At 34.6% G+C, this 13,755-nt stretch overlaps 1 protein-coding gene across 5 annotated transcripts in view; it reads left to right on the top strand.

Moving 5' to 3' along the window:
- Positions 1–13,755, top strand: part of LOC149070417 (uncharacterized) — a 117,672-nt gene that overhangs the window by 64,356 nt on the left and 39,561 nt on the right. For 4 of the 5 annotated variants that reach the window (XM_089250145.1, XM_089250147.1, XM_089250149.1 and 1 more), the window contains 7 exons: positions 2,401–2,556; positions 2,671–2,768; positions 2,900–3,164; positions 7,491–7,651; positions 7,845–8,180; positions 9,981–10,222; positions 12,993–13,075. In XM_089250145.1, coding sequence (XP_089106271.1) covers positions 2,401–2,556; positions 2,671–2,768; positions 2,900–3,164; positions 7,491–7,651; positions 7,845–8,180; positions 9,981–10,222; positions 12,993–13,075 — 1,341 coding nt within the window. The remainder of the gene's footprint in view (positions 1–2,400; positions 2,557–2,670; positions 2,769–2,899; positions 3,165–7,490; positions 7,652–7,844; positions 8,181–9,980; positions 10,223–12,992; positions 13,076–13,755) is intronic. The other variant, XM_089250146.1, reaches the window with a different exon arrangement.

Below are 13,755 nucleotides of genomic sequence, written 5' to 3'. Positions count from 1 at the left end.
ATGCTGTATCCGTAGTGCCATCACGAAAGAAGGGACGACCACTCAAAGTTGGAACTAACAAGAACACTGAACAACCTCCCACAACGTCTATTGCTGGTTCCTTGCCGGGACGTCCGCGAAACCAGAGGGGGAGTATGTAACAGGCAAGCTGTTAATGAGGATGTACAGCAATACTTTTATTCACGAGACACGTGAGATTTAAGTTGTATCGAGAGAAGAAGACATTCTCGACAGTTCGATTTTAACCTTCATCACGAAGGGTTGTGTGTTTCGCATGTTAATGCAAAATAAAGGAATGCTTCATGTTCGTCGCTTCGTATACACCTCACCAATCGTCACAAGTCTCTCTTAAATCTTGCTCTTGCATGGAAGCAGAAAAGGCGGTAAATTTTGAATGTGATTTAACTAATGACTTTATCTAGTTTTAATGTTGGTTAAATTTTAATGGTGAGTATTATAAAAAGGGCAGTTGGATCAAGAACTGTTATATTTTATTTTCAGTGGTATAAATTGACTTTGAATGAAAATAATTATAAAAATTTCAATTGAAATTTTAGCAGTTGAGGACCATAATTTTTTTTTATATTATTATACTCTCAATCTAACTATAAGGTATTTATTTCTTTTTTTAACTCTTAGGCCAGGATTACACTATAAAAGTTTGGAAAAGTTCTTTTATGAAACTTGAAAAATTCAACCCCTATAGGCTTATTGGTTTTTCAGATTTTGTGAAAAATATTTTATCTAACTTTTATAATGTAATCTCTGTGTTACACTGAGGTTCTCTACTTAACAGAAGCAAGTTTCACAGGTGTCGCAAGGGCTTAACTCTTTAAGCTATTTTCAAAATTTTTCCCTGATCCGGATCATAAATGCCACAGAGAAAATCACAGAACCTTTTAAAAATTGGGAAACCAGGAATATAATAAAAAAAAAGGAAGAGAAATACTCTTTTATTTCTATTACTTATTTTGTAAGCTTATTTTTATACAATAAAACCTGGCTTCAATGGAACCTATGTCAAGTGGAAACCTGTCTTTTTGGTTCGCTGTCCCGTGATTTCAATGTTAAAATACACTTAAAAAAACCTGGATTAAATGGAACCTGTCTAACGCAGAAATGGAAAGGAAAATTTTACCCTTTAACGGAAAATTTTACACAAACACTTCAACTGTTTCACAACCGATTGACCAAAGGATCATACAAAATATTAGTTCTATCAAACTTTTTAGTGCAATGACTGTTTACCAATGCGAGTTCTACTTCACCCACCCTTAGATCTGTAAAAACCATTACCATACTTGATGCTGTGGTGTTTGAAAAGCCACTTGTAGTGAAACAGTTGCTTTCGGAAATTGTAACAAAATTTTTCTGTGAAGCAGGCTTTTCTGTGGGAGAAATCAGTGTAATGGTTAGATTTCCAAATTATATACAATGACTTACAAAATTTTATTCGAGCTGCTTTCCGTGATCGCAAATGCTGAGCAGAGCTGGGATTAGATGGAAGCGCGGGGGGGGGGGGGGCAATTGGTAGGGTGGCAAGTTTTACGTAGGAAAATCAAATTTTACAGTGGTCGGGGCAGCAAAATAGTGTTGCTTCCCCCACCCCTCTACAAAAGTCCTAGTTATGGCCCTGGTGCTGGGAACAACATAAATATAGACGATGACCGATGACCACACATCTTGAACCTGACACGACAGATATTGACACCCTCATAGAAGGTTAAAAAAAACGTAATGTAGGCATTTCAGATGAAGAACAGTGTTGGGGTGAAGTTACATACAGATACTGTGAGAAACTAAATATTTTGTAATTATATAAAGTAAATAATGTAAATTACTTTATTTTATGTGCAATTAAATTATTTTCAACTGATTTATTTTTATTATACTGCACTTCAATTACATACAAGATCATTACATAATTTTACACATTATGTCAATTGAACCTGTATTAAGCGGAAACCTGTGTTCAAAGGGATAAAAATCTTGGTCCCTATGATTCCATTGAAGACAGGTTTTACTGTACTACTCTGCAAGGAGGAGGGAAAAACACCCTTGCTCGCTTCTGTTATCAAGCTTTTAACAAAAATTGACTCTACCCATTGGCAATTGATCGACAGGTCGGGAGGGGTAGAAAACAAATTTGACTGTGAAAACAACTTCAGTGTAGTAACTGAGTTCATCATTGCCAAAATGACAGGGTTTTAAGTAGCCAAAAAATTTTGTGTTTGCCAAAATAAGGCATATCAAGTTAGATGAGATATCTTGTCATTGCTGCTGGGCTGGGTTAGTAATAGTAAGCTCAAAATAATTTTTTTTTTCATCGGAAGTTTCCATAAACTCGAATCATAGATTTCATAGTATTTATATTTTATTTTCCTTGTTTCTTTTCCACAGAAAGCAATGGAGGAGGTGAAGTTGGCAATGTATTAGACCCTGGAACAGTTACTCCTGCAGCTGCAAATTTCTATGGTGGTGATCAGCGTTATGGCACTTATTCAATTGATTCTTCCGTGCGAAGGAGAGATGACAAACTGAAGAAATACTTCAAGAGTTAGAGAATTTTCTTTTAATTCATAATTTTTTATGTAAGAACTAGCTATTCACTGTCCAGTCTTGTGTATTTTTCTCCCATGTGATTCCTGTTTGTTATTGTTTCTTTTCAAGGCACACAGTTGAATCAGTGGAATGCAAAGAAAAACTTCACACCGTCTACTGGCGCAGGTCAGCGACCTCAACCAACTTTAGAATCTGGCCACCGTCGGGTAATATTTTAAAATATATATTTTTGATATTGCTTTTATGTAAATATATTTATAATGCAGCATAAAAAAAATGATTATATTGCTGAACATAAACTTTTCATTGCAAAAGAAAAATTCTCGATTTCTCATAGTTTCCTGCTCCAGAGGAAATGCATTGCCAAATAGAAAATGCCTCTCAAGCATCTGGAGGTAGTATTGCAACTTCAAGTGTAATGCCAATGCCTGACAAATTTATGCAGCAGCTGCAGCAACAGCTTGAAAAGCTCAATGCATTGTGTCGTCCACTTTTGCAAGAGCCCAATCAACCTAGTGTTCCTCAGGTGACCCCTGCGCAAATAACTCGAGAGGTTGATAGGAATGTTCACTTACTTGGACAATATCCTGCACAAAGCTCATGTGAGTGCATTACTGCTGTCATGTTGTGTGGTTTTTTTAAAGGTTAAGATTGATCACTTCAATATCAATCAATTCATAAAATTTATCAAGTATCAACAGAGGTGCCAGAAGTTTAAGCACCTGTTGGTGCTGTGCTTGAACTTTATTTTCAGATTTTCATTTCTGAATGAATTATGGGGAGTGTTCAGACTAGTGGTACAGAATACTGTGAGTGCTGAAGCACCCACTGTACCCCTAGCTCTGATGCTACTGAGTGTCAATCATTCGAATGCTAATATTTACAACATATGTTAGTAATGGGTAACATTTGAAAAAAAAAATCGTCTGAGCTCAAAACAGCTAGTTAGAAACAGTGCTCCTTAACAACCGGTGATTAATATATTCTTAGATACCAAGAATTTAGAAAAAATAAATTATATAACTCCTATAGGATAAATGTATGTACAGTGGAATGTTGGCATAACAATAAATCTTTCTATGGTAATATTTTTGCAAATCTTGTTTGGAATTGCCTTTAATGTTGAAGTTCTATTTATAAAACAATATCACATTTACAATGATGAGTAATTACAGTAAACTCTAGCTAATCTGGCACATATCAGACCAAGGTGTACCCGATTATAAAAATTGCCAGATTACTGGAAGTCAACCGAAAAAGCCCATTTAAATAAACTTCTACGCATAGGTATACACAGTGACATATTTTTCTCTTCTTTACTCGAAGAAAACCCCGCCTAAAAAATGCTGCATTAACACATCCTATTTTTAAATAGTATTATTATCTATCTTTAGCAATAGTGTTAGTACGCCTCGACCTCGACTAGTGTTGTGTAGAGTTTGCGACGGGAGGTTTCCCTGGTCTAGGGGTATAGTAGCTGACAGTTTCAATTGTAAAGGGTCCTTGGATAGGACAAGGCTGGAACTCGTGGTCGAAGCTTTATGGGAAAAAGTTAGGGTGCTAGAGGGCCCAGTTATAACGGAGTCTCTGGTCGTCGAGCCACCTGTTGATGAAGAAGCAATCTCCACGAACAACGACAGTTTAGAGGGCGAATGGGTGGTCGGGGATGAGGTAGAGGGGGGATAGTGATAGGGGTTTAATCATCTATGATTCTATGGTTAGGGATCTTGGGAACCGAGTGTGTAGGGATTTTCGGGGTTTTGAGCGCTGTTGTCTTCCTGGGGGAAATATTGGCAGCGTTCGAGACATTTTTCATCACAGAAAGTTGCCCTTGCAAGTGATTCTGTGAGTGGGAACGAATCAGGTAGGAGCGAATATTTTATGTTGTTACAATATTTAAGAAGAGTAGTGGAGAAGCTGTGTCCAATTATCATCCAGTGAGTTTGACGAGTTCCCTCTCAAAAATTTTGGAAATTATCATCAAAAGGCAGTTTGTGAAGTGGATAGACGAGAATAATGTATTGTCAGATAATCATCATAGGTTCAGGAAGGGGAAGTCATGTGTAACTAACCTCCTTTGCTTCTATGATCACGTGACTAAGGCTTTGGGTAAGGGCAAAAATGTAAATGTTGTTTACCTTGATTTCCAGAAGGCATTCAATCGGGTCCAACATGGTAAACTCTTGAAACGTTTACACGGGATTGAAATTGGGGGCAACTTGTTGAATTGGATAGAATCGTGGTTAAGAGATGGGTCACAACGAGTTATGGTGAACTGGGAATTCTCTGGTTGGACAGACGTCACCAGTGGAGTTCCTCAAGGAAGTGTCCTTGGCCCCATGTTTTTTTCACTTTTTATCGATAAACTCGATCAGCGTATCGATGGGATTACTAGCAAATTCGCAGATGATGTGAAGCTAATGGGGGTAATCGGGAATCAAAACGATAGGTAGTTGCTCCAGACCAACTTAAACGGGATTGCAGCATGGGCAAATGAATGGAGCATGACGTTTAGCGTTGATAAGTGCATGGTCGCTCATTTTGGTTCGAGCAACCCGCGGTTCTCTTACAAGTTAAATGGTATCACTATCCCGGCTATCATATAGGGTCACTGATTTGGGAATTCTCATTGACGAGCGGCTTAGGTTTTCTGAACATTGTTCAGCGGTGGTCAAAAAATCGAATATTGGAGGGGTGCAGAGAAGAGCTACGTGTGCCCTTATTGGCACACGGGGCTTGAGTTATGAAGAGAGACTTTATTTTTTGAATATGTTTACATTGGATGAACGCAGGTGTCAAGGAGATATGATCGAAGTGTTCAAAATTTTCAATGGGGTGGATGGGATGGACCATGAACTTTTAGTACACTGCCAATCGACTGCTTTTACAAAAGGACACCAGTATCGATTGGTGAGGGACAATGCAAGGCTATAGTGTCGCAGGGAATTTTTCTCTAATAGGGTTGTTAATAAATGGAATAGCTTACCCCCGGAGGTAGTAAATTGTAACACAATTGACACGTTTAAAAAGAAATACGATATACATGTTGGGGTAAATCGAGAAGCTATCCATACTTAGAATAAGACAACCATAGGTATTCTTTATGGGCATTGTATAATATTTTATCATGTGTATATATTGTTTACAATTTTTTTTAATTGCATTTTTAATTGGGTTGCTATATTTTTGAAATATATAACATCCATATTTTTATGGGCATCTTTTTCTCAGCCACCTCGTTGGGCATTTTGCATGCCGAGAATTTAAAAACTGCTACAATAATATTTTTCATACCGTACTTAAAATAACCTTCAACATATTTTAACGGCTTGCTAGTTTTTTTTTCTTCCAATGACTCTGTATTTTGCACCATCTACTTCCTAAAAGTATTAATGATGTGGTTGCTGTAGCTATTTTCTATGCGAGATGAATAATACTGTCTACAGTAAAATTTTTGGAATTTGTTTGAGAGTTTCCTCCATAATGGGAAAATTTCACCAATGCCAAGAAAGTCTAAAAAAATGATTTTGATTGTTTTTGGCAGAAAAAATTCTCTGCTGCTGAGAAATTTGGCTCTGACTCCTAATTTATTAATTTTTTTATTATTATTTTTTTTTAATTATTATTATTATTATTATTATTTTTTTTTTTTTTTTTTTTTTTTTTTTTTTTTTTTTTTTTTTTTTTTTTTTGTCAAGTCCTGCTCATGGGACTGGATGAAGTTATCACCATAGAGGAGTTATTTTTATAGATGGAATATATTAACAATATGAAAAGTGCAAACTTGCCCAGAGAGTAATATCGTAATATAGGATTTTCACTGTATAATTTGCAGATAATACACAAGAAAATACTGTATGTTCATATTAATCATTACACTATAAATTAAATGTTATCTCATGCCAGATAAAACCTGCCAGTTACAAAAATAGAATTTATCATGAACTTTAGTTAATTAGCTTAATTCATTCCATGAACATGCTCATTATCCAAATCGCTCTTATTTGGAATCAAACCTCCCCATTAGAAATAATGGGAACTGTGATAATTCATTCCACAATTATTCATTCATATAAAAATGACTTATAAAAATGACATTTAATTAATATTATACATGTTTAGTTAAGATGATTTACGGACTCACTGGTGTCTGCAAACTTATTCTTTTTGTGTGATTTTGAAAAATAACGTATCCAATGGCACTTGCCTTTGCCTCTTTTTTAGGATTTTTCAGAAATGGGAAATCACATTGTCTTTGGCCAGATTCATTGCTTGTACTGCTACAGCTTTATTTGTGTGGTAATTTTTGTGCGCAAATTCCTTAATTCTTCAAATCTCTCATTTGAAGTGACAGACTTTTCTTCCATTTTTCTGTTCTTCAGACAAGATTCTATCCATAAGCTCTTGCTATTGTGAGCAATGGAGATACATGAGTTAGTCTGTGGTCAACTCCTGGCCATGTTCCTGCACTGGTTCATGAATGTTGTTCTCATTCACCTCCAGTCCCATAGTGGTTCTGGAAGACACAAGCTCTTCGTCAACTGGTGGTTCCTATTCATGAGCTAGCTCCTTAAAGTCATGTTCAATAATGCACACAGTTTTTTCCGAGTAAAATTTAAAAAAAAAAACAAGCTATGTGGTTACATACAGTGCTACATCTAGTTTCATATCATAAACAGGCACACTAACACGTGTGTTAGTTTTTTGTGTAAGGAACCCTGGCCGAACACTTTAGGAGAGAATAATACTTATAATTCCAGAGTACATGTGTGGGCAAAAACTGGAAACCATTGACTCAATTGTGATAATGTGAAACTGAATAAACAGTGGGCATATTTTTTGTTCGTTAATCAGATCAAAATTTGTTCAAAACTTATGTTACGCTGTTATGAAAATTGCTTGTTAACCGAAGTTTCACTTTATTATAGTTGCAGGCCGAGTGTCTCAGCAACCGGTACCAGACATGATGCAAAATTATGCACATCAACTACAGTTGCAGCAACAGCTTCTCTTGAGTCTCAGTCAGTGTTACCATGCATTATACATGCAACAACTGGAAATACAACATTTGCAACGCTGTCTGCATCCTGTAAGCTACATTTTTTTAACTTCATTATTTCCATACATGATTTCAATCATATCAAGTTGTACTATATTGTTTTTCACAGTTGTGTGCATATGAATTAGCTTAAAAAGTTTATCTAGTTAGTTGTTTTCTTGTTAGTTATTTAAACATGTTTAAAGAGGCTTGGGTATTGTTTCCCCCTTTTTTTTATTTATAGAGTGTTGATGGTGAAGGAAACGGTGTCCCTCAAACAGGGACTCAGCCACCTGGGAATGAAGACTTCTCTTTCCGTCCTTGGTTCTTAACGCCTTGGATGAATTCAGTCATGTCATCCGTGCCATTTCCTCCGGGACAGGTTTCACCAGTACCAGCTTCATTGTTCTTACCAACAGCCCAGCCGTCATTTACATTCACACCAAATGTTGTGCCACCAAACACCGGAACAGCCCCTGCTGCGCCTTGCGCATTGGTTACTGGAATACAACCTGCCAGAGCTGTTGTTCACCCTGCTGCCCAAGATAATCGAGCAACAGCAGAAACTCTAAACAACCAAGTATGTGTATCATAATTTTGCATTGGTGACAATTTCTTTTGCAATCTTCAAAATATGTTTGCTTTGATTGAAAAAAATACAAATTTTATAAATTTATAAAATTAAACTATAACAAAATACAAGTGCAGGTAACAGTCAAAAGCCAATTTATTAATCAAATAGAATTTTTTAAGATATACACTTTAATTTTGACCATAGATGTGATCATTACAGCATACACATACTCTAACAGCTGAGACACATGAATTAAAGACCATAAAGAAAATACCCTTGTATTACTATAAAACTCTTGTCAGGAAATTGAACTGTGATTAGATTGCAATTCATCTTTAAGCTTTGCTTCAGTTACAGATCTTTACTGAGGACTTTCCTTTGAGGCTAATACAATAAATCTGTGATAGCAGTTCTAGGTTCCATGGAATCGCCCATCTCCATGTCTAAATCTATGTCCACATCACAATTTTTCAATTTGCAGAGAATCGGAGAACAATGGTTTAATTTTCATTAATAGATAGGTGCAACATTCATCTTACATGAAATTATATTATACCATATAGTTTCCTTCATATCATCCAGATCTGAAAATTTCATTTATCTATTACAAAATCCTAAGGAATAGTTACTTTTTAAATATTTCATTCTATTATTTGCCAATGCCAGCCAATGCTTCTGATTTACCTAAAGCTTTCTGATAGCTTTATTAAAATCTTCCCATCGAAAACCATGTTCCTCCGATTTTTCATATCTTTATAGAAAAAATCCTCAAATTGGACTTTACTTGAATCAAAAGTCTGTAAAGAAATTACTCTTCTAGTCCTTGCAATTCCAGTCTGAGCATGATTTGTCAGGAAAAATTATGGGAAATTTAGAATTTCAAGTACAGGAAATGTATAATTTTCACCAAATGTGACGCCAAAAATAAGCAAAGTTAACTGTAAAAAAATAAACTATAATAACAATTGTTAAAATAGCCAAAAAATCCACGAATGGTGGGACGTGGAATGCCACTGCAAGTCACCGTAGATTAAAAATTAGTTCTATGAAACGTTTAATGTGACAAATATATGAGATATAATATTCATATAATTTATATAGTCATAATTTTCTTCTAAAAGTTGAAAATATAATTTTGATCTTTAATTTCAGTGAAGGATAAAAAATGCAAGTAAGCTTCATTGAAAAATGTGGAAAAACACTGGACATTTTTATTTTAAAAAGGGATAGAAAAAAATATGGGAATTTTCCGGTGAAAATTGGTTGTATATGTCACCCTATTCAATTCTAAAAAACTCTGATATGTCGTCTTTGTGGCAAAATATTTCATCACGTGATCAACTACAGATTTTTCAAGTCAGGAATTGGCACCTATGTATTAAAATCTCTGAGGGAAAAAAATCTGCAGATGTGAGAGGCAGCGGTATATAATACGCACCATGAAATTCCTAAGTTTTTTTAACTTACGCATTCATGTTACAATGTAATTCATACATTATATTGTACAGATTACAAACATTTTGCTGAAAAAATAAAATAAAGTTAAAGGCAGAATAGAAAAGCGACCCTATCAGCTTGTAGCAACAAATAGATTGTTGTTTGTATGCTTTTATTCTTAGCTGAAGTTGGTTTTATGTAGTTTTATCACTTCAAGACATAAATGCAGGCCTACAACATATAAAAGTTCATTCATTCAAATATTTAATTATTGCCAATTTATCATTTCAAAATTAAAAATAATAATAAATGACAATACTCTCAAGTAGTAGAAAAATCATATGTGTAATTTTTTTTTAACCTTATCAGATGCCGCCTAGGACGAGAGCTAACAACTTTGTAGATAACTTCCGAAGCTATTCCAGGCAGAATCTCTTATCAACATCAAATGCAAATAAAGGCAAGGAAAGTGGTAGTTTTTCTAGTAATGGGCCCCAAGTTCGTCAAGTTCATCCTCTTATTCCAAATGAAAACTCATGGAATCACAGATCAAGAGTGTTTATTCCACCTCATTCTGAGAACAGCACTTCATTCACACACTCAGCTGACAGGTTAGTATTAATAGTATTGAAAGAACATCGACTCATGCAGCAGGATATTGTTCAACCGTCCTGATAATATGGTTGAATATGCCTAACAATTTATAATTGTTGAATGTTCAGTTAATTTTAATTAACCCATTTGCATCATTCAAAAAAGTGGAAAATTAGCCCAATCACCAAAATGTTTTTATTGTATAAAATAAGAAATATTTCAAAATGAAAAAAAATCAAAAAACAAAATAGCATACACAAAGAATTTATCATTTTACTCAGTTCAATGAAGATATACATTGAAAATAATTTGAAAAATTAAATTTAATAGTTTTATACACTATAATAGTACTCGTGTTTTTTTCTTATGCATAGAAAACTAGCATGCATATCTGTGCTTTGGTGATTATAGCCAGGAAAATTCCGTGCATATATGCACTTATGATGCAAATGCAGGGCTCCCACTCCAGGGTTCCCACTCCTGACTCCAAAAAAAGAATGTAATATATATGAGGAGAGACAGAAAAGAATTTTCTGTGATTGCTAGTACACTGTTTTGGCCAAAAATTGGTTTTGCAACCGTCATTTGTAATTTTGCTTTGACTTGAGTCAATCTTATATTATATTGAAATAGTGCTATGAAAAAAAGTTCAAGATTTTAAAAAAAAAAATTGTTATGGATTTTTTTCCCGTTATGTTATGATTATGTTGTCTAAGGGGGTTACCCCCCCCCCCCCATCCTACTTTTTAGTCCTCCGTTTCGCTAAGTAGAAAAAATTCCCTCTATCAGTCGTATATATGACTACTGGAACTTTTCTCAGTAGAATTGAGTATGCTTACAAACATTATTCTTGATACTTTTTTTTTCTCCAAAAATTTTACCACTACAAGCATTCCAAATTTTTTGTTTTTTAATAACTGTACAATCAATTTCCTGAACCGTGTTTACATTCATCATTTTGTCCTGTTCGTCTATGGTTGAATCATGCCCCTCTTCACAGGAAAGAAGCAGGAACTGGCAAAGTTGCAATTTTGCCAGTTTTTAAGGAAAAAAAAAGTTGTTTTGCTCCCTACCTAGACCCTGGACCAACCAATAGAGGCACAAATGTTTTTATCACGCATAATAAGAATTTATTATGCGTGATAATGATATTGAAAATGATAGCCTTTTTTTGGATTTTCAGTCTCATCAGTTGTTTAATTAGTCACTCCTTCTGGTACCTCATAGACTCAAGTTGAATATGTATCATTAGCACTAGAGATGTAAAATTCACGAGAATAATCTTTAGGAGAATATTCTCATTGAGGAGAATATTTGAGAGTATTCTCTGGAAGGATTATTATTATAAATAACTTGAGAATAATTCTTATTATTTTACGATAAGAATATTCTCTGGCAATTTATAATAGTAGTTCTTAGTTGTCCCCCATCTCTCTTCCCATCAAGAAGACAGGAAATATTAAAGTTTGTAGCCCACAGTATTAAAGTTTAAAAGCAAGAAAATAAAACCAACATGTCTGAATTGCACAACTTGCAAAGAAATATGAGTGATACAGAATTTAAGTGTATGTGCATTGAAGAAAACAACAGTTCTGTATCTTCTTGGAATGAATGTGATTGTATAAGAATAGCTTCCTTTGTCAATCAACTTTAATTTTTACACTTTGCTTTGAACTAATTTCTGAAAATTTATCTAATTTTAAATAACTTTTTAAGATTTTAATCTAAAGGTTTCTAAAATCTTCATAACCAAACTTTTAAAACTTCTCATCATGACTAAGAGAATATTCTTGAACTAAAAGTTGTCATTGGGGGTGATTATGCCAAAAATTGCTTCGTTTTAAATGTTTTGGGCAATAAAAACCGATTTATATTTCATAATATAAACAAAATTAGTAAAAAAATTTAAATTATTTAAAATAAAAATTAAAATATTCTTGATTATTCTCCAATTTTTACATCCAGGAGAATGTTCTCAGAATATTCTTGTTCTCCGGAGAATATTCTCACCTCGCATCTCTAATTAGCACATGTTATTTAATTGGATATCAATCAAAAATTTATCAAACACTGTATGGGATCATGCGTTTATGCTGCCAAAGTGCCTCCCTATATACTGCGACAGATTCCTTTTATTTCCAGTATATTTAAATGCATTACCACCAGTAGTCAGAGTCACTGACTAAAATAATTTTTGTTGGACTTCTCAATCATTTTTCACCTTTACAATGTCTGCCTGCTCCCATGATAGCTACCAAAGCCAGCAAAGTGTATTGGTAAAGTTTGTTTTTTTCTATTGTTTTTTTTTTTCAGTCTTGAAGCAATGAGTGAGCACAAACTGTAGGAATACATTATAAGACCATATAAACTATATGAACACCACGTCATTCGAGATATACGGGTTGCCTGTAAACTGTTAGAAAAGATGGAATTTTTTAACTAATAGTGTAGATATCGAGCAATGCGAGCTATGCTCATTATTTGATTTATACGACAAAAATATTGTGTGACCCTGGTTTGCCAAATGATATGAGTAGGTTTTACCTGTATGTCAGTAAAATTTACACATTCAAAGTTATATGAATTTCGTACTAAGATAGTATTTCAAGTTCAGCTGTTACATTTTTCAGTAAAATAGAATTCCCCATCATATCTTAGTTTTCATCATTAATATAATTGCTGAGTAAAATAAATTAAATATATGTATATATATGTGTGTGCAGGCCTATGTAGTTATTAGTGCTCCTTATTTCTCCTAATTTCTGTTTTTTGTTCCACCTTTCTCAGATCTTTTGTTAGGCCAGTTCCTAATCCAGAATTTCAAGAAGTTGTGAATAGGTCAAAGAAACCAAATGCAAACAGACACTCAAGTGAGTACTGTATCCTCATGTTTCATGAATTTCAACCCTTTCACTCCCACCGGGATATATACGATTCTCATACAGGTTCTAAAATTGGTAGTTAAAGGTTTAATGCAGTGTTTCCCAACCTGGATGCCGCAATATTACCTAAGGGGTGCCGCAAGATATTATGGAGATAAGTAAAAAAATGTATATATTATGGTCCACTTAAGGTTTTAAAATAAATGAAGTCGAATTAATTACTCTCATGCGTGACAGACTTATCGGGTAAGTTGCCATCTGGTGGCAGTGTCGGCAATGTGAGCTTTGGCCTGAGTTAGGTCTGGCTGTCCATGTATCATAGCTGCCAAGTCTCCCGAATTTTAGCTTCATTGCTCGACTTCCCGAAAAGTTCTTAAATCTCCAGAATTTTTAAGAAAATCACAAAAAATCTGTAATTGTCCCTAAACATTCCCTACTTCATTAAAAAAAAATCCCCGCTTATGAAAACAATCCCTAAGGAATTTCTTGTGAGGCTTGAAGACTCTTCTTCCCCCTTTCGAAATGACATCACACGTTGCAAATGGGGAAATTCCCTTTTTAAGGAAGTTTTACAAACCCTCTGATGGTAACAAGAAAGCTGTTTGTCTTATCGCGCAGGGAAATGGCTTAGCAGCCAATAGTCCTGGATAATAATTGAAGATTATAGT

The sequence above is a fragment of the Pholcus phalangioides genome, unplaced genomic scaffold, assembly GCF_987345545.1.
Source record: "Pholcus phalangioides strain wild (caught in Gottingen) unplaced genomic scaffold, Ppha-v1.0 ptg000022l_1, whole genome shotgun sequence".
Classification (NCBI taxonomy): domain Eukaryota; kingdom Metazoa; phylum Arthropoda; class Arachnida; order Araneae; family Pholcidae; genus Pholcus; species Pholcus phalangioides.
The sequence above is the reverse complement of the archived record's forward strand: the minus strand, read 5'-3'. Positions and strand labels throughout refer to the sequence as shown.